General features: G+C 37.2%; 4 protein-coding genes across 4 annotated transcripts; 2 read left to right on the plus strand and 2 right to left on the minus strand.

Annotated features, from left to right (window-relative positions):
* Window positions 1-13: 13 nt before the first annotated feature.
* LOC100636487 (pseudouridine-metabolizing bifunctional protein C1861.05-like) lies at window positions 14-3,414 on the minus strand. The gene is made up of 17 exons (XM_003384803.2): window positions 3,181-3,414; window positions 3,039-3,124; window positions 2,899-2,990; window positions 2,538-2,649; window positions 2,378-2,484; window positions 2,225-2,305; window positions 2,120-2,165; window positions 1,938-2,058; window positions 1,776-1,861; window positions 1,525-1,724; window positions 1,420-1,483; window positions 1,249-1,349; window positions 1,080-1,208; window positions 925-1,033; window positions 714-866; window positions 410-605; window positions 14-294 (listed from the first exon to the last, which is right to left on the minus strand). Exons 1-17 carry the CDS (start codon window positions 3,366-3,368, stop codon window positions 117-119), a joined length of 2,049 nt encoding a protein of 682 aa, XP_003384851.1. The 5' UTR covers window positions 3,369-3,414; the 3' UTR covers window positions 14-116.
* Window positions 3,415-3,591: 177 nt separating this feature from the next.
* Window positions 3,592-8,950, plus strand: LOC100636614 (pre-mRNA-processing factor 6-like). Its single transcript, XM_011404179.2, has 19 exons — window positions 3,592-3,725; window positions 3,810-3,869; window positions 3,931-4,036; window positions 4,142-4,339; window positions 4,392-4,492; window positions 4,593-4,806; window positions 4,918-5,012; window positions 5,068-5,260; window positions 6,287-6,532; window positions 6,585-6,747; window positions 6,910-7,018; window positions 7,074-7,143; window positions 7,198-7,413; window positions 7,510-7,725; window positions 7,853-7,978; window positions 8,044-8,177; window positions 8,232-8,438; window positions 8,484-8,610; window positions 8,674-8,950. Exons 1-19 carry the CDS (start codon window positions 3,640-3,642, stop codon window positions 8,824-8,826), a joined length of 2,820 nt encoding a protein of 939 aa, XP_011402481.1. The 5' UTR covers window positions 3,592-3,639; the 3' UTR covers window positions 8,827-8,950.
* LOC100636740 (leucine carboxyl methyltransferase 1-like) lies at window positions 8,822-10,605 on the minus strand. The gene is made up of 8 exons (XM_003384805.2): window positions 10,437-10,605; window positions 10,019-10,374; window positions 9,874-9,976; window positions 9,706-9,826; window positions 9,555-9,656; window positions 9,109-9,200; window positions 8,964-9,061; window positions 8,822-8,913 (listed from the first exon to the last, which is right to left on the minus strand). The coding sequence occupies exons 1-8, from the start codon at window positions 10,511-10,513 to the stop codon at window positions 8,876-8,878; spliced, it is 987 nt and encodes a 328-aa protein (XP_003384853.1). The 5' UTR covers window positions 10,514-10,605; the 3' UTR covers window positions 8,822-8,875.
* A 96-nt stretch (window positions 10,606-10,701) lies between these two features.
* Window positions 10,702-18,561, plus strand: LOC100636865 (Niemann-Pick C1 protein-like). Its single transcript, XM_019994006.1, has 17 exons — window positions 10,702-10,813; window positions 10,866-10,947; window positions 11,482-13,136; window positions 13,321-13,430; window positions 13,492-13,652; window positions 13,858-13,986; window positions 14,156-14,338; window positions 14,767-14,964; window positions 15,133-15,327; window positions 15,447-15,536; window positions 15,712-15,902; window positions 16,033-16,157; window positions 16,490-16,675; window positions 16,742-16,942; window positions 17,057-17,325; window positions 17,495-17,657; window positions 18,065-18,561. Exons 2-17 carry the CDS (start codon window positions 10,894-10,896, stop codon window positions 18,322-18,324), a joined length of 4,170 nt encoding a protein of 1,389 aa, XP_019849565.1. The 5' UTR covers window positions 10,702-10,813; window positions 10,866-10,893; the 3' UTR covers window positions 18,325-18,561.
* Window positions 18,562-18,653: the final 92 nt, after the last annotated feature.

Below are 18,653 nucleotides of genomic sequence, written 5' to 3' on the forward strand. Positions count from 1 at the left end.
ATGAAGAGGAGGATGAGGGAAGAGTTGATGGACTCTGTTAATATTTTTATAATTTAATATTTTGACTAAGTAATACACGTACAACGAAAAATATAATTTTAATGATAAAAATTTCATTATTTTCTTTTACAAATGATTGATTCCACTTTCATCCAGTCACCAAAGTCAGTTTGATTAGGTATCGCTACCGTCTCAGAGGATCTTAATGAAGTGTGAGCTGACAGCAAACCGATTTTAATCGATGCATCGATCGAGTGACCTTCCAACAGACTAGAAATAACGCCACCAACAAGACTGAAAAAGAGGAGGGAGATGATGATGTAGGAAAAAGAAGAAAATGATGGAGGAATAGGGAGAAAAAGAGAGAGAGAGAAGATAAAAATAAAGAGAAATTAAGGATTCAACTTACCAGTCTCCAGCTCCAGAGACATTAAGTATACTGACTGGATAACCAGAGGGGGCAGAGGGGTAGAGAAGGGCCTCGTCTTTTGTGACATACATGAGACCGTGGGTACCAAGGGTCACCAGAAGATTCTGCATGCCATTATAAAGGAGAGGGTCGGAGAGAGAAAGGACCGTATTAATAATGTCTTCAAGATTGGATACTACAAAAATAAGAATTATGTAAGATTTTTAAAATGTTCATGTACATATATGTAAACTGTGTGCATATGAATAATAATAATAGGAGTATATTGTAATACTAATATTACCATTCAGTGGAGGTGCCTGCTTCTCATTCTCAACTAATGAATTGTGCATGCAATGAAGTTCGGAGAGATTAGGAGATGCATAAGTAATCTTATCAATGACTCCGCTTGTAATAGGTTTGACTGAATTACGAACACAAGTTGGCTCAAACCATACTATAGAGATATACATGCACATGCAAAGATCAAGAATATAAGAAAGTAAGTGATTCACTTGGTGTATTGTATTGAGAGAAGGTATTACAGATATATGTGATGACATGAATTGGAATATTAGCATCAAAGCAAAGGAATGACGGGGGAACAGTAGAGAACTGCTTCACCTGCAAAATGTTTAATAAAAAATAATTTATGTATTAATTTAAATACCCAATCAACTGTCAAGTGTTTGTTAATTTCAAGGTCTCCTATGCCACAGTGAACTTCACCTGATTCCTCAAGAACAACACAGTAAGAGGCAGTGGAAGCTCCCTCTTTCACCAGGATACCTCTTGTTGACTGAAAAGCAAATAAAAATATAATAAATATACAATCTTACCATTTTTAATTCTGTCAAACGCCTCTTGATTTTTCCTCCATTTTCATCCTCTCCAACAACAGACACCAGTAAAGGATTACAGTCTCTTCTTGCTAGATACTCTACCAAGTAAAACAAAATAATATTATACTATAATCACATGTAAACTTGCATGATATTCAGTCAATGTACCTGCAATGTTCCTACCAACTCCTCCATCACAGCTCCACAATGATCCAGGGATAGTACCCTCCCTCTATCAAAAATAATAATTTTAAAAATCAAAATACTACTTACAGTAATGGGTGTGGTCTTAGCTTTAACAACAATATCAATAATACTCCCACCAACAATGACCGGTTGATAATTACTGGGTGTGGTTAAATTTTGCATGGGCGGAATAAAGTGTCGAGTTTCACAAGGATATTGTCGTAATTGGGATAGCTCGTTGGCAATCTTACTACCAACAGAAGCATTGTTCTTTATCAATGCAATATCTAATGGTGAGAGTGTGGTGAGTGCTGAATCTATTATGTGTATTTCATTACTGGCTTTTAGTGATTCTCCCTTTGTCAATTCGTTAACTCTTTTAAGTATAAATGGAGTCACTTCCTTACCAGTTACATTACTAGTACTATGAACAATAATATGATGATTTAATAATAATTTTAAAATTTATTACTTAATGCTAAAATATAATCATCACTCACTCTGCTTCTTTCAAAGCCACTTGTATAGCATCTTCTACTGCCAGGCCTTCACAAGCCACATCCGTTGGAATGGGAACAGCTATTAGTAGACCACTATTAGTCTCCTGTCTTGCATTAGCGTCTAGCAGTACATGTAAATATTAATTTAAAAATTAATAATAAATCAATTAATAGATGCATACCTAATAGTCTAGCACAATCTAATGGAGTTTCCATGTTATTGTCAACCTGCGACAAAAATAACAATAACCATCAATTAATTATCAATTAATTAATTAATTACTCACATAGCAACCGCTTTTGGGCGTAAAAAATGCCGGGAACTCTTTTGATGGTCCAAAAGTTACTACAGTGATCCCTAATGTCTCCTACATACAAAAAAATGTACATGTAATGCATGCATATTTAAATACAATGTACATGTAAATGTATGGCGTTACCAATAATTCAAGTGTACGAGGGATATCAAGTATTGATTTGATTCCAGACGAGACCACACCCACTGGAGTACGAGATAGCTGAGTTAAATCAGAGCTGATATCAAAACCTAGTTGATTAAAAGTTATTGAGTAGTTATTAAGCTAGTTATAAATGGTGTACTTATGTTTCCGTGGCGATGAACTCCTCCCATTCCTCCAGTAACAAATATCTTAATATTGACACTGTTAGCAATGAATAATGTACCAGAGACAGTAGTACCACCAGATAATCCCTGAAAGAAAAAAATACATGTACAGGTACATGTTCATGTATAATTATTACAACTAATAATAATGATTTTGCAATTTCATGGGAAAGTTTGAGCCAAATCTGACTTCAATTTGTTGAGTTATGAGTATTTTAAAAAAGATGCCATTTTCTCTAAAATACACTGTACTATAACTGTACTATAGCACATCCAAAATCATCCCCAATTTTATTATTATTATTTTTATTCATGATACATATTAATAACAAATACCTTACTGCAAGCAACCGGAAGGTCTCTACAAGATATTTTGACTTTTGGTTCCTCTGGATCAGCTAGTTGGTCCAACTGAGAACTCGTCAAGCCTGTTTAGAATATAAATAATTGACCACACCCACAAACTGTTACCATACCAACATGAATCTTTCCGTCAATGACGCCTATGGTTGCTGGGACAACAGAATGACTCCTAACAATTTCTTCAACCACTAGTGCCGTTCTATAGCAAATCCAGTATAACATTGTATATTTCCGTATACTTTTCAGTATACTGACTCTCTATTATGAGGATATGGCATTCCATGAGTGAGTATTGTTGTTTCCAAGGCAACCACTGGTTTCCCACAATGCAGAGCCTCCTTGACTTCAGGACTGATATTGATAAAATTTCTAAATCTTCCTCTACTGCTAGCTCCTCTCCTTATACTGTGAAAAACTGTTCTCTGTAGGAAACTGGACAACATTCTACTCCACGTGGACGTGGGCGTCCCTCCTCCTTTTAAGTTATAAAAATTATACGCAATTATGGTTGCTAGGTAACTATTTCCCGGGAAAAATGAAGTTTCCCGGTAAATTCTCCGCGAGAAATAAAGTTTCCCGGGAAAAATTAAGTTTCCCGGGAAAAATTAAGTTTCCCGGGGAAAATGGCGCGCGCTGCTTTGCCATGACGTCATGTGTATTCCACGCCTATTTCTCCTCCCATTCATTACTTCACATGGCCTGATTAGTCTCAGTATGTCAATTTCTCTCATTTCAAAGAAAAGAAAAGCTTTTATAAGTCAACCAGCACCTGCTGGCTACGTACCAGGACTAGGAAGAGGGTAAGGGACCCTGCATTAATTAATAGAAAATTAATTTTTATCAATTCTTCCTATCTCTCTTGCCCCACTCTCTCTTTAAAAAAGTGCTACTGGCTTTACCACTCGATCAGATATTGGGCCAGCTCGTGAAGCAACTGATGTTCCGTGAGTAGTTTTTCATTAAAAAACAACGTAGGCAAGTCTAATTAATTTCATTCTAATTTAGTGACGAGAGGCACGCCCGTTTGCAAAAGAAGGCACGCCCACATGAAGACGATGACGACCCGCCAGAACCGGAAGAAGAGGATCTTAACGATGCAAACTATGATGAGGTAGAGTAAGAAATTTTTCAATAAAAATCTCCACTTTATAATTTATACTTCTTTCTAATTCTCTCTTTCTCCTCTCACTTTCTCTTCCTCTCTCTTCCCTGTTAGTTTTCAGGTTATGGCGGTAGCCTGTTTTCGTCAGGTCCTTATGACGCTGATGACAGAGAGGCTGATCAGATTTATGACACGATTGACATGAGAATGGACGACAGGAGGAAAGAGAGGAGGGAGAAAAAATTTCAGGAAGAGATTGAAAAATATCGACAAGAGAGGCCAAAAATACAGCAACAGTTCTCTGATCTCAAGGTAGAGAGAGAGAGAGCAGGAGGAGGAGAATTATTCTCTTTATTTTTCTTAGCGTCAATTGGCTGTTGTTTCAGATGATGACTGGTTGAATATCCCGGAAGTTGGCGACGCTCGTAACAAGAAGCAAAGAAACGCTCACATAAGACCAGACCGGTAAATGAAACACGCTAAAGAAACTTTTTAAAACTTAACAACAACTAAACTGAACACACTACCTTCCTATTAATTAATGATCTTTCACTTATACATGTAGCTATACTCCAGTCCCTGACTCTGTGTTACAGAGGGCTCTTGCAGGTGGTCATAATTCCCTTTCTAAACAGCAACAGTTGTTGGGAGGGTTCGCAACCCCTTATCCAGGGACTATGACGGGGACCATGACACCGGGAGTCTCTACGTCAACTCGTATCGACTTGAATCAAATCGGAGAAGCACGTAACTCTATGCTGGGGATAAAACTAGACCAGGTAGAGAGAGAGAGAGAGAGAAGGGAAGAGAGAGCAGGTATTGTTTTATATAATAATAATGCATGTATTACTTATATAATATCATCGTAGTATTGTTTTATTTGTTATTAGGTTTCTGATTCCGTTTCTGGTCAAACTGTTGTTGATCCTAAAGGATACCTCACTGACTTGAATAGCATTACACCTCAAACATCAGGAGATGTGAAGTAATAATGCGAAACACGTATGTATATTTATAACTATTTTTACTACGTTTTCTAGTGATGTCAAAAAAGCTCGTCTGTTGTTAAAGTCAGTTATTACTACTAATCCAAACCACGCCCCCGGGTGGGTGGCGGCCGCTAGACTGGAGGAGGTCACCGGTAGAATGCAAATGGCACGAAACATAATAATGAGGGGGTGTGAAGTGTGCTCTAAGAATGAGGATGTGTGGGTAGAATCAATAAGACTCCAGGTGATTAATATGGATAAAACAATTCTTTACTAATGCAGGGTTTTCTGAAAAGCATTATATTATAGTACAGTACATGGAATTTGGAGCAACTTTAAAAATTCGTAAAAAAATTCAAACTTGATCGAAATCAGCTCATACTTGCTACACATCATTAAAAGATGTATATGTATCTGAAAAAATTATAAAAATGGAGAATTATCTCCTAGTCATTTTTGGTGAAATTTTGCCAAGAACACTGTACTATAGTACAGGGACTTTGGCTCGATCTTTTAATAACTTTGAAAATTCATAAAAAATCTGAACTTGATTGGAATCAGCTCAAACTTGCTAAACAACATAAGTACATGTATATGTATCAGAAAAAAATTTTTAAATGGAGAATTCTCTCCTTGTCATTTTTGGCAAAATACTCTGTACTATATAGTACAGGGTCTTTTGCCCAATTTTAAGTAACTTTAAAAATTCATAATAAATCCAAACTTGATCAGAATTAGCTCAAACTTGCTACACAACATAAGAACATGTATATGTATCAGAAAATGTAATAAAAATGGAGAATTCTCTCCTAGTCATTTTTGGTAAAATTTGGCTGATGACCCTGTACTATAGTACAGGGACTTTGGCCCGATTTTTTAGTAACTTTAAAAATTCATAATAAATCCAAACTTGATCGGAATCGGCTCAAACTTGCTACACAACATAAGAACATGTATATGTATCAGAAAATGTAATAAAAGTTGAGAATTCTCTCCTAGTCATTTTTGGTAAAATTTGGCTGATGACCCTGTACTATAGCACAGGGACTTTTTCCCAGATTTTTTTTATCAGAATAAATTATAAAAATGGAAAATTGTCTCCTTGTGATTTTTGTCAAAATACCCTATAATAGTACAGGGTCGTTGGCCCAATTTTTGAGCAAGTTGAAAAATTAATCCACTGACTTGTGGGAAACCCTGTACTACCATAGCTAAATCCAACCTAATTATAATGATCTATAGTTTCCATATTGTATGTTTATTTTTGTAGCCTCCTGAGAATGCTAAGCTAGTAGTTGCTCAGGCGATAGGCCACATACCGCAATCAGTGAAGATATGGCTGAAAGCTGTTGAGTTGGAATCGGACGTACCAGCAAAGAGAAGAGTCCTACGCAAGGCATTGGAGAACATACCGTCATCAGTGAGACTATGGAAGGAAGCTGTGGAGCTAGAGGAACCAGAAGATGCAAGAATATTACTAGGAAGAGCTGTTGAGTGCTGTCCTGCTAGCGTTGAGGTAAGCGGGAAAGTTTTAAAGTCTCGTAATGTTGTTTTTCCAAATTTTTAAGTTGTGGCTGGCATTGGCTCGGCTTGAAAACTATGACAATGCGCGTAAAGTTCTAAATAAAGCCCGTGAGAATATACCCACCGATCGTAAGATTTGGATATCAGCAGCAAGACTGGAGGAGTCACAGAATAACATACACATGGTCAGCAAGATCATTGAAAGAGGTGAGAGGGAGAGGGAGAGAGAATGAGATGAAAAAAATTAGAAACTGAAGTTTTTGTTACAAGTTTCTTTTCATTTTTGAGCAGTTTTAAGCATTTAAGATTTTTTTTAAATTTTTCAAAAACAGTTTTTTTTAAGCATTTCGTGTTTGTTTTTTTTCTTAGCAATAAGTTCATTACAGTCCAATGGTGTTGAGATCAACAGAGACCAGTGGATAAAAGAGGCAGAGGAAGCAAACAAGTCTGGATCAGTCCACACTGCTCAAGCCATCATGTAAAACTAAATTATTTTATCATTAATAATAATATACTGTAATATCCTCTCTCAGTCGCTTAGTTATTGGCTACGGCATTGAAGAAGAAGACAGACTAGACCAATGGACGGAAGATGCCGAGAGCGTATGTTACCATAGTAACCACAAACCACACCTCTAATGACTCCACCCCCTTTAGTGTGCAGCCAACGAAGCCTATGAGTGTGCCCGGGCTATATATGCTCATATGCTGACAGTGTTTCCAAAGCAGAAGAATATATGGCTTGAGGCAGCTTATTTTGAGAAGGATCATGGATCTGGAGAGTCCCTAGAGGCTTTGCTACAGAAAGCAGTTCAGAATTGTCCTAAAGCTGAAGTCCTTTGGCTAATGGCTGCTAAATCTAAATGGCTCGCTGTAAGTCCTAGTATACCTCAGTATATTCCTGCATACCTTTGTATGTATTAGTATATTTCTGTATTTTTCCATATACATGTACCTTTGTATACTTAGGGTGACGTTCCTTCCGCTCGTTCTATACTCTCTCTGGCATTTCAAGCTAATCCTAATAGCGAAGAGGTGTGGCTTGCTGCCGTTAAACTTGAGAGTGAGAACAACGAGTTCGAGAGAGCTAGGATCCTATTGGAGAAGGCATGGGCCAGTGCAGGTACTGCAAGAGTAATGATGAAGTCAGTGAAACTGGAATGGGTACTCAATAATATGGAGAAAGTAAGAGACAATACTATAGATAGACTATAGATACAGCTATACTATAGATAGAATGAATGAGAACGATGTACATATACATTGTACTCCTCTTTCTAATATGGAGAGCTTATCCTGTTTGTTGTTTTAGGCTTTTAAACTAACAAGAGATGCACTTGAGAAACATCCAGACTTTGCTAAACTGTGGATGATGCTAGGACAAATGAACGAGCAAGAGGGAAAGATTGATGAAGCAAGAATGTCTTACATTGATGCAGTAAGTGTAGTTGTTATTATTATCATCTATTATTGTATTGAATGTACACTGTACGTGTTTTTCAGTTAAAGAAGTGTCCCGGTTCTCTCCCTCTCTGGATCCTCTACTCTCGTTTGGAGGAGAAGTCAGGTCAACCAACCAAAGCAAGATCAGTGCTAGAGAAAGCAAGACTTAAGAACCCACGATCGCCAGACCTTTGGTACATCAATTCACTTTATTTCACTACAATTTATTATTAAATTATTTCTTGTAGGTTGGAGGCCATCAGGCTAGAGATGCGAGGTGATAGGAAGCCGATAGCTCAAAACCTCATGGCAAAAGCACTTCAAGAGTGCCCCTCCTCTGGTAAACTATGGGCGGAGTCCATCTTTATGGCAACACGCCCACAAAGAAAGACCAAGAGTGTCGACGCCCTCAAAAAGTGCGAACACGACCCACATGTATTACTAGCGGTCGCAAAGTAAGAGGGTGCGGTCAGACTGGGTGTGTAGGTGTGGTTTTGTAGGTTGTTTTGGACGGAGAGGAAGATCAGTAAATGTCGTGAGTGGTTTATTAGAGCAATAAAGATTGATCCTGATCAGGGAGACACCTGGGCTCATTATTATAAATTTGAATTAGCCCATGGAACACAGGTATTATTTAAACTATAATTCTCTCAATCTTTCCCTCCCCCTCCTCTCTCTCTCTCTCTCCAGGAGCAACAAGATGAAGTCCTCAAGAGGTGTGTTCAGGCTGAGCCGCGTCATGGCGAGACATGGTGCTCAGTATCAAAAGATATCAAGAACTGGCAGAAACATACGAATGATATCCTGCCACTAGTAACAGCTGCAATTAGTGTGCCAGTTTAAATTGAACACTGATATTTTGTTTACTAAAAAATAACATTAAAATAAAGCATCATAATGTCTTGTCTTCTAAACTGACTCTCTCTAATCCTAAATATTCCACAAAAATTATTGACAACATCTTGTATAAATGTCATTACCAATTCCTTTAGTGTCTTTAAAGCCACAGCTAAGTGTATAGTGCTGTAGCAGCTGTGTTAGAAGTTCTTTCTCGTCAAGGAAATCCAGTCTCTCTATTCTGATTGGTCACATGAGTCAGGTGATAGTCACATGACCAGTACTAACCTTGCCACGTCATCTCTCGGTAGTAGAGAATACACTTGACACATGTCAAGAGCCCAGCTATGACTCCAACCATAGTTTAGGAATCTTTGTCTCTGTAAATTCAGCAAAAAGTAACACATGAATGATAGTTACATAGAAACAATAATACAGACATGGATATAATTATGTACAATAGTTATTGGATATTAGTACAGTTTGTGGTGCATGTACATGTCTGTCTGTGACTGTGTCCTACTTAGCACTTGTTTATGTAAACTAATCTAATGGGATTAGTTAGTTTTTTATTTTGACCTTTTATCACAAAAGGCATCATTGGCCAGTATGATATGTATATATAATAGTATAACAACACTGCCAAAGTTCATGTATACACCTGTTCCAAATTACATTTTGCCTCCAAATATGGTAATAATACTAAATGTGTGGACAATATATTTTTCAGTTACTTGTGATGTGAGGTCAGGACAGGAGTCTATTCCTAATAAGGCACATCCCCTGTATTTTAAATTACTCAACATTGTCCGCCCAAAACGATCGTCTGGTAAAATCTAACATGATAAAACATTAATTAATTAGAGGGTGTGGTCAGGTCCTTACTGGCTCATAATTGATCCATATCGCAGTACTGAATGTTTTCCCCGCCCACTCTATAATTGGATTAGAGGACTCTGAGGACATGTAGACAAGTACGCATTCCGATAATATGAACGTGGGTGTGCTGGGCATTAATTAGAATAAAATGATATTTCTACAAGCTACGCCTACTTTGTATCAAATCCGAGGTCTAAGAGTTTCTTTGATAGTTCGCCAACTTTTCGTAAGTCACATGAGAGCACGTGATAGTGGGCAGAGTGAAGCTCTGTACTACCTAATGAATAATTTATGAATGAATAAATATCGGGTAATTTACTTATTTCAGTGGGTGTGGCTGAGTGGGAGGAGTCTTTAGATAACGGCTCAAGCAATTGCTTTCTTTTTTTAATTATTTGGCACTTCTTTTTATTCACTTCTGGGAAATCAATGTCTATGTACGTCCGAGGTGTGAGTCCTCTGTCCCTCATCGTCCAGTAGGTGGAGTCAAATCCTGCCCCCAGGTTAATCACGTGACAGTCACATGACGTAAGCTTTAAGAACTTTACTAATAGTTTTTGTATGCTTAAGACTCTAGCATAATATCCCCGACATATTTCTGGGGTTCTTTTCTCAGCTGAACGACAAAAAAACTGAACGTAATCGTCTTTCCAATATCCTTGATCAACTGCATATCTAAAATAAAGATGTGGGTGGGGCTGATTAAGGGTGTGGCTTTACATTTGTAAAATTCTCACTTTTTGCTGCTTGTTGCATCATCATTGGTCGCTTGTACTGACTCGTCTTCGCTTGGGAGAATCAATGATTCTGCCATTGCTCTAAATAATGACAAAAAGAAAGAAATAGAACTATTATAAAAACTTTGTAGTGTAGTGGGCGGGGCTTTGGTTATTAAAGTAGGTGTGGCTTGCAATGTTTATTGTTTTAGTATACGGAGCGTTTTACAGAAAGATCTAGAATAACCGGATTATTCTAATCAAATGATTGAACTGATCGTATGATCATCGACTCATTCATCAGTCGACACGTGAAGTAAAAAGAACAGAGTTCGCCCAAATCGCCAGTCTGTCCACGTCAGTAGCATCTCCTTTCCTCCCCTCTCCTTGTTCTAAAGGTAGATATTTTTGCAATATTTTATCGGCTAATTTCCTTGTGTTTTTTTATAGGTTTTCTGTACCTTAGCGAGGCAGAATCATGACATTGAAATTATTGACCACTTTCTCTTTACTGGCACTCGCCTTTTTTAGCGTAAGTTGAGCCAGGGAATCCTGCTCTGTTTCTTTCTTGGTGCACACAGTGCCATATTATGATATTAGTTTTACACCTATTTAATAAATACAATGTGTGTGTGTTTACACATTAAATATGTCACATGATTTACAATACATTACTTGTCTCTTATAAATTGTCTGATTATCTACATGTATTCTTGATTGTAGCACATATATCATTAGTTCTCCCTTTATCTCAAGAGAGAAGACAAGGGGTGGTTTATAAGAAGGGGTCATATGTCACATCTTGCCTCTTAGTTGCTAGGTTGTTATGGTGTTTGTGAATGAATGTATATACAAACTTATAATTACTTCATTTCCTGAGAGAGAGAGAGAGAGAAGAAAGAAAAAGATGAGGGCATGAGATAGTTAAATGGCTGCATTGCTGTAGAGTGGTTATGTTTGGTCAACTTGTTGAGGTTAATTTTATCACACAACAGAGAGAAATGAGACGCCTACCCTTATCTGCTATAATAACACCTGTCTCTTTTTATCTTTTCTCCTCTCTTAGTTCACTTTTGCTTCAAAAAAAGTTCCACTCTGTTCCGGTCTCCCTAATCAAATCAATTATAATGATTTACATTTCGAGTCAGGCGAAGGTCGCTGTACGTGGTATGAGCAATGCGCCTTCAACTCACTCACACAAAAACCTTTCAACTGTTATTACAACGGACCACCAAAGGATCCTACGTCTGACAAGAAGTTCATGGATTTACTACAAAAGACATGCCCGTATTTAGTAGAGGATAATCCTAACCCACGTGTCTGCTGTTCAATGGATCAGCTCGCTGATCTTGCGACTCAGACTCAAGTTGCTCGTTCTCTCTTTGCGAGGTGTCCGGCTTGCATTGACAACTTTATGAAGCACTTTTGCTCCACGACCTGTGACCCTGACATGTCCAAATTCATGAAACCGATTGATAAACTTGGTCAATCTGGTGTATACAACTGTACATTGACTGGTACCAATACAACTGTCACTTACATAGACACTGTTACTGTCTATTATGAAGATGACTATGGACAGAGGATCTTTAACTCGTGTAAAAATGTCGTCTATCCGGAACAATCCGGTAAAGTCATGGACGTTCTGTGTGGCCGTAAGGATTGCACTGCCCAGTTGTGGTTTGATTTCCTTGGTGATCCTACTCTTGATTTTAATGAAGCTCCTTTTACAATGTTGTACAGTACCGCAGACCCTGGTGGCAATATGACATCCCTTAACCGTTCATTGCATACCTGTTACGAAAAATCAAAGTATCAATGCAGCTGCAGTGATTGTCCTGACATTTGCCCATTACCATTTGTTCCTGAGCCATCTCAGTACAAGTTATACGCTTATACTACCATTACAGGAAGTGTTGGATTCTTATTAACAATGATGGTGTCTAGTGCTTGTTTCATATGGGGCGTGTATATATTCATTCATAAGCGTAAAGGCTCTGATTATGAAGAGTTGGATTCTAGTAGTAGCAGTTTGAGTATTAATGCTGATGAACCCAATATTGATGCTCCATCTAGGGATGATTATGAGAAGACATCACTGTTTTGTTTCACTTGTATCCTTGGCTCTAAGCTGGAATACGGTATCAAGAAATTTTTCTATCTCTGGGGTAAAATTGCTTCCAAGTACTGGTTCATTGTCATACCTGTTTGCTTGCTTCTCACTGGCGCTCTTTCTGCCGGAATTGTATTTTTCAATGTTACGACAGACCCCGTGAAGCTTTGGTCTGCCCCTAACAGCCAAGCCAGGACCGAGAAGAACTATTTTGATAAGAATTTCTCTCCTTTTTATCGTACGGAGCAAGTCATCATAAAAGTAAAGCCGGGCAAAGCTTATGATTATTCACTCACGGTGCATGGAAATGCTGATGGGTTACTGCTACACTGTGGCCCTATCTTGGATAAAGATGTCTTCACTGAAGCTTTCAATCTTCAAGAGGCACTGATGAACATCACCAGTAATTATACTTATGCTAATGGAACTTCTGTCAACGTGACACTAAAGGATATATGCTTTAAGCCTCTGTATCCTGATTATGACGACTGCACGATTGAGAGCGTCTTCAATTATTTTCAAAACAATAGGACAAGGATAGAGTACAGTGATGGCTTTGGTTCAGATGTATACTGGAATGCATCGTTTCATGTTGACTATTGCAGCAAGTGAGTATACATACATGTATAATACTTCATGTACATTATTTTATTTATTTTATTTGAGTCTAAATGTTCATATTTTTTAATTTTCCCTTTCATTGCCATGTTTACTGTTCTTTATTATTTAATTAGATATTCATGTCCATAACATGTACAGTATACATAAACATTATTTCTCTCTCTTCTCCAGGAATCCAACAGCTCTTTTAGACAGTAACTATGATGAAGGGCAGAGGATTCCTTGTCTTGGAGCTTATGGAGGGCCCATTGATCCCAACACTGCCTTTGGAGACTTTGAAGGTTAGCATGTGACTATCATGTGACTGCTTCTACATGTATTGTCCTCTTTATTGTACTATAGGTACTAATTATACAACTGCTAAAGTCCTATTGATAACCTTTGTTGTCAACAATCATGTTGACGATGAGAAGAATGGTATGGCCGAAGCTTGGGAAAAGGCTTACCTTGATTACCTCAAGAGCTACAAGAGCAACTTGATTGAAGTCTCGTTTATTGCCGAGGTATGTGTGGGTGTGGTTTGACATGACCCCAGTGATTACTGAAAGTAGTGGCCTGATACTGTAATGTGTATGAGGAATGAGTAACAATCCAACAATGAGGGGTCAATTATCATGTGACTGTAATGTCATGTGATATATATTACATGTACATGTAATTTCATCATAATTATTTAATTATTATAATGTTCTTTTTGTGTACATGTAGCGTGCCATTACTGATGAGATAAACAGAGAGAGTGAGACAGATGTGGCTACCATCGCCATCAGTTATGTTGTCATGTTCTTGTACATTGCTATCTTCCTTGGACACATTAGGACACTCAAAACTTTCTTTGTAAGCTGCTAGTCCCTACAGTACATTGATCTTTACTATCTAATTATCTTTTCTCTCTTCTTTTTCTTTTCTCCTTTTTGTCTCTTTTACATCTACTTTTACTTGCCTCTGTATTTAAAATTTACATACCTAAATCTTTTCTCTCTCTCTCCCTTCCTCCCTTCCTTAGATTGATCTCAAGTTAATGTTAGGACTATTTGGTGTCTTTATTGTTCTTCTTGCTGTCTTATCCTCCATTGGATTTTTGAGCTATGCAAGAGTCGAGGGATCACTCATCATTCTTGAGGTCGTACCATTCCTCGTTTTAGCCGTGGGCGTTGACAACCTCTTCATTATGGTCCATTCATACGAGGTACTATGATACCTGTACTGTATGTCACAGATACATATACATGTATCAGTTCAACTATTGATTATACATGCATGTACTGTGCATGTTGCAACGTGTCATCGCTGATCTTGCTACCTATTCAGTTGTTCTATTGTTGGCAGATACAATGAGAATGAATATCATTAGTGCCAGCTGCTATGCACGCTAGCATGTGATGTGCATGCGTAAACTTGTACGGTTTGACCCAGTGATTATTGAAAGTAGTGGCCTGATACTTTATGTGTATATACATGTATGTGTGTATACACAAAATGAGGATTAAGTAACAATCCAACAATGAAGGGTCAAGTCACCTACATGAACATGTACATGTATATAATCATTATTATTTAATTTAATGTATACATGTATCGTTTCTTGTATTATCTTTTCTCTCCTCTTCCTTTTAGCGTAAAAGGAGTAAGTCTCCTGGTCTACCAGTTGAGGAGTTAGTTGGTAGAGCGTTGTCTGATGTGTCTCCTTCTCTCTTGCTCACTGCCACCTCTGAGTCAGCAGCATTCTTACTGGGAGCTGTGTCATCAATGCCTGCTGTGAGGTCATTCTCTCTATATGCTGGAGTAGCAGTTTTCATTAATTTCTTATTACAAGTGAGTAATTCATAGAGTGTGATGTAAGAGTATAGTATATACATGTAGCTGTTTGATACTCTCTTTAAGTATTGCATGTACATGTATGTACATGTACATGTACATGTACAGTATGGGGCTTTGGGCTAATTGTTTTATGATAATCTTCCTTCTCTCTCTTCTTCTCAGATAACGGCGTTTGTATCAGTAATGGCACTAGATGGAATGAGACAGGCCAGATATCGTTTTGACATCCTCTGCTGCTTCAAGATTGATAAGTCCTCCCTGCCTGATGTGAGAGAGAAGCCGTCGCTATTGTTCCTGTTCATGAAGAAGATATGGACTCGCTATGTTGTCCTACATCCTCTGGCACGGCCAATTTGGGTGAGTCTTGGAAGTGTGTAGTGATATTGTATGGGCATAGATACTAATGTTCATCAGTACTGTGTATGCATATTCAAGTATTTATCATACATTTATTTATTTTTTTTTTTAATTTGTAGATGTTAGTTTTTGGATTGTCATTCTTTGCTTCATTGGCTAGTATCCCGTGGGTGTCTGTTGGTTTGGATCAGAGACAAGCACTACCTAAAGTAATTTCAATATATACATGTATCTACTACACGTACATGTACATATATTTCAAAACATAGTCATAGTACATGTACATGCATGTACATTCATAATTGTAATGTACATGTACATGCAGTGTATTTTATTAGTTCAATCATATTGCACTATGTGTCATATCTTTTCTCTCATTTCCAGGACTCGTATTTACAGGATTATTTCTCTGACATGAATGCCTATCTTCACATCGGCCCTCCCGTTTACTTTGTCATTAAGGACGGGTTTAATTATACCGACGTCCACCAGCAGAACAAAATATGCACAGGAGCAGACTGCGAGGAGATGTCTTATGGTACAATCATCACAATAGCCTCGAGAATATCTAATCAGTAAGTGATGGTGTCTCTCTTAATCATTTCCTATTATACTCACTTCACATGTATATATATGTATATGTACATTATCATGTACATTAATAGTTACATTTCTCTTTGTTTTTTCCTCTCTCTTTCTCTTTAGTACAAGGATAGCAGAGCCTCCTTCAATATGGCTTGACGCTTATTTTGAGTGGCTTGATCCTACCAGTACATGCTGTGGCCATGTGCCAGGTAGACCTGACCAACCTTGCAGCCATCCAAATGATAGTAAGACTACTACTACTAGTACTACTACTATCTATTATTGCTATTATTTAAGATTAATAATAAATACACTTACATTGTAAATGTTTGTGCAATGCAGAAATAATTTTAAGTTTATTATTATTATTATTATTTATTTCTCCAGCTGCTAATTCGACTTGTGTCCATTGTTTGCCACCTGATTACTACTATCTATTATTGCTATTATTTAAAATTAATAATAAATGCACTTACATTGTAAATCTATGTGTAATGCAGAAATATTTTTTAATTTATTATTATTATTATTATTGTTATTATTATTATTATTATTATTATTATCTTTATTTCTTCAGCTGCTAATTCGACTTGTGTCCATTGTTTGCCACCTGATTCTGGAAGCAATAGGCCCAATTCTTCAGCTTTCCTGAACAATCTCTTACACTTCTTGACAGCTAATCCTGACACAAATTGTGCTGCTGCTGGACACGCTGCTTACAACTCGGCAGTTGTAGTGGATTACGATACAATGAAAATTGGAGGTACTGTATACATACATCTATATACTACAAAATAATAATTTAATTTTCTTCTCTTTATATATATAGCTTCATATGCAATGACTTATCACACTATACTACGTAATTCCTCTGATTTTATTGCTGCTTTGAAACAAGCACGCGAGCTCTCGGTTAACCTGACGCGAGAGTTGGACCATGAAGTGTTTGCTTACAGCGTCTTTTATGTGTACTACGAACAATATTTACACATATACTGGGACATGGGTATTAACATCGGACTATCACTACGTTAGTGAGAGAGAAGAGAGAGGGACAGGGAAAGAGGGAGAGATGTAGGGGACACAAGTGTGTTTACATGTATGTTTTATTTTGCTTTTATCCTATCCTTTTTTTTTTCTACAGTTGCTGTGTTCCTAGTTACAGTCTTTATGCTTGGTTTTGATGTATGGGGCGCGCTCATAATCATTTCGGTCGTTTTTATGATAATTGTTCATATGGGCGGAGTCATGGTTTATGCTGATATCAATGCCAATGCAGTCTCACTGGTCAACCTTGTGATGACGGTCGGTATAGCGGTCGAGTTCTGTTCGCATATTGTCCGTTGGTTCATGATGGAGAAAGGGACCAGATTAGAAAGAGCACACTCCTCACTGGCTAATATGGGCAGCTCTGTAAGTGGAATAAGAATAATGATGAATTTTATAAAAATAATATTCAGTACATGTATGTATGTACAGGTATAAAAATTAATATATTTTTAATTAAAAATTGTGTAGGTATTTAGTATAATACTGTAGATGCATCGAAGTATTTTTAAATATTTTTTGTTTTCTTTTTTAGGTTGTTAGTGGTATCACTTGTACCAAGTTCCTAGGAGTCTTTATCCTATTCTTTGCCAAGTCTCAGTTATTTGAAGTCTACTATTTCAGGATGTACATATCAATGGTCTGTATTGGTGCAGCTCACGGTCTCATATTCTTACCTATACTGCTTAGTTTTGTTGGTAAGTTTTCAATGAAGAAAATTATTGTAAACTTTTCCTTATTTTTATTACATTTTTTGATACATATTGGTGTTTTTATGCTGTGTAGAAAGTTTGAGCCGATTTCGAGTTCAAATTCTAGAGTTATGGGCACTTTTTTTTAATGACCAAATTTTGAAAAATACCCAAGGCTATAGCCCATGGTTTTTCCTGAAAAATGGCTCCAAAATCACCCCCAATTTTTATTACATCTTCTGATGCATATTGATGTCCTTATGCTGTGTAGAAAGTTTGAGTTGATTTTGACGAATAATTTTTGAGTTATGTGTACCAAAAGCTTCAAAAAAACATTCCCCAAATTACAAGTACAGCTATCATATGCTGTATGTATGTGTACTTCATTGCTGAATTATTATCCATTCCAATAGGTCCTCCTGTCCCATGTGTAAAGGTACCACGTGCCTATCCTAAAGACCCAAGAGAGGGTTCCCCTCCCCCAACACAAGTCCCTTACTCTCCACAAGATAATGTACAGTACAGTCCTAATGAGACGAGACCCAGCAGTAATGGGGTCTATCCACAGCTACCTGGTAATGTCAATGAGATTGATGCTTATGGTGGATATGGTGCTCCTACTTATCCTCGAAAGTCGCCAGGAGCTGGAGAAAAGACACCTTTGTTGCCTTAATGATTGCGTGTAACAAGACTAGATTTTATTACTATTGATTATTAATGATGCTATTAATAATTATTATTATATATGTACTGACTGTGAGTGCTGAATTTTAATGTTAATGATAACAATTATTATTATTATTCAATTTCTGCTTTCTTCTCTTCCTCTTTCTCTCTTTTTATTTACTGTTAATTTTGCGATTTAATTCACAATATCAAGAGTGGATAATTATCCACTCTTGACAATATATATAACATATGTTGGAGGAGTTTCCTGTCAACTCAGTTTCCTGTTGTCACCATTGGAGCTTTCACTGTTGCATCCCTTACTAGTGTTTTTTC

This window comes from Amphimedon queenslandica, unplaced genomic scaffold (genome assembly GCF_000090795.2).
Source record: "Amphimedon queenslandica unplaced genomic scaffold, v1.1 AMPQUscaffold_13484, whole genome shotgun sequence".
In the NCBI taxonomy this organism is placed as follows: Eukaryota; Metazoa; Porifera; class Demospongiae; order Haplosclerida; family Niphatidae; genus Amphimedon; species Amphimedon queenslandica.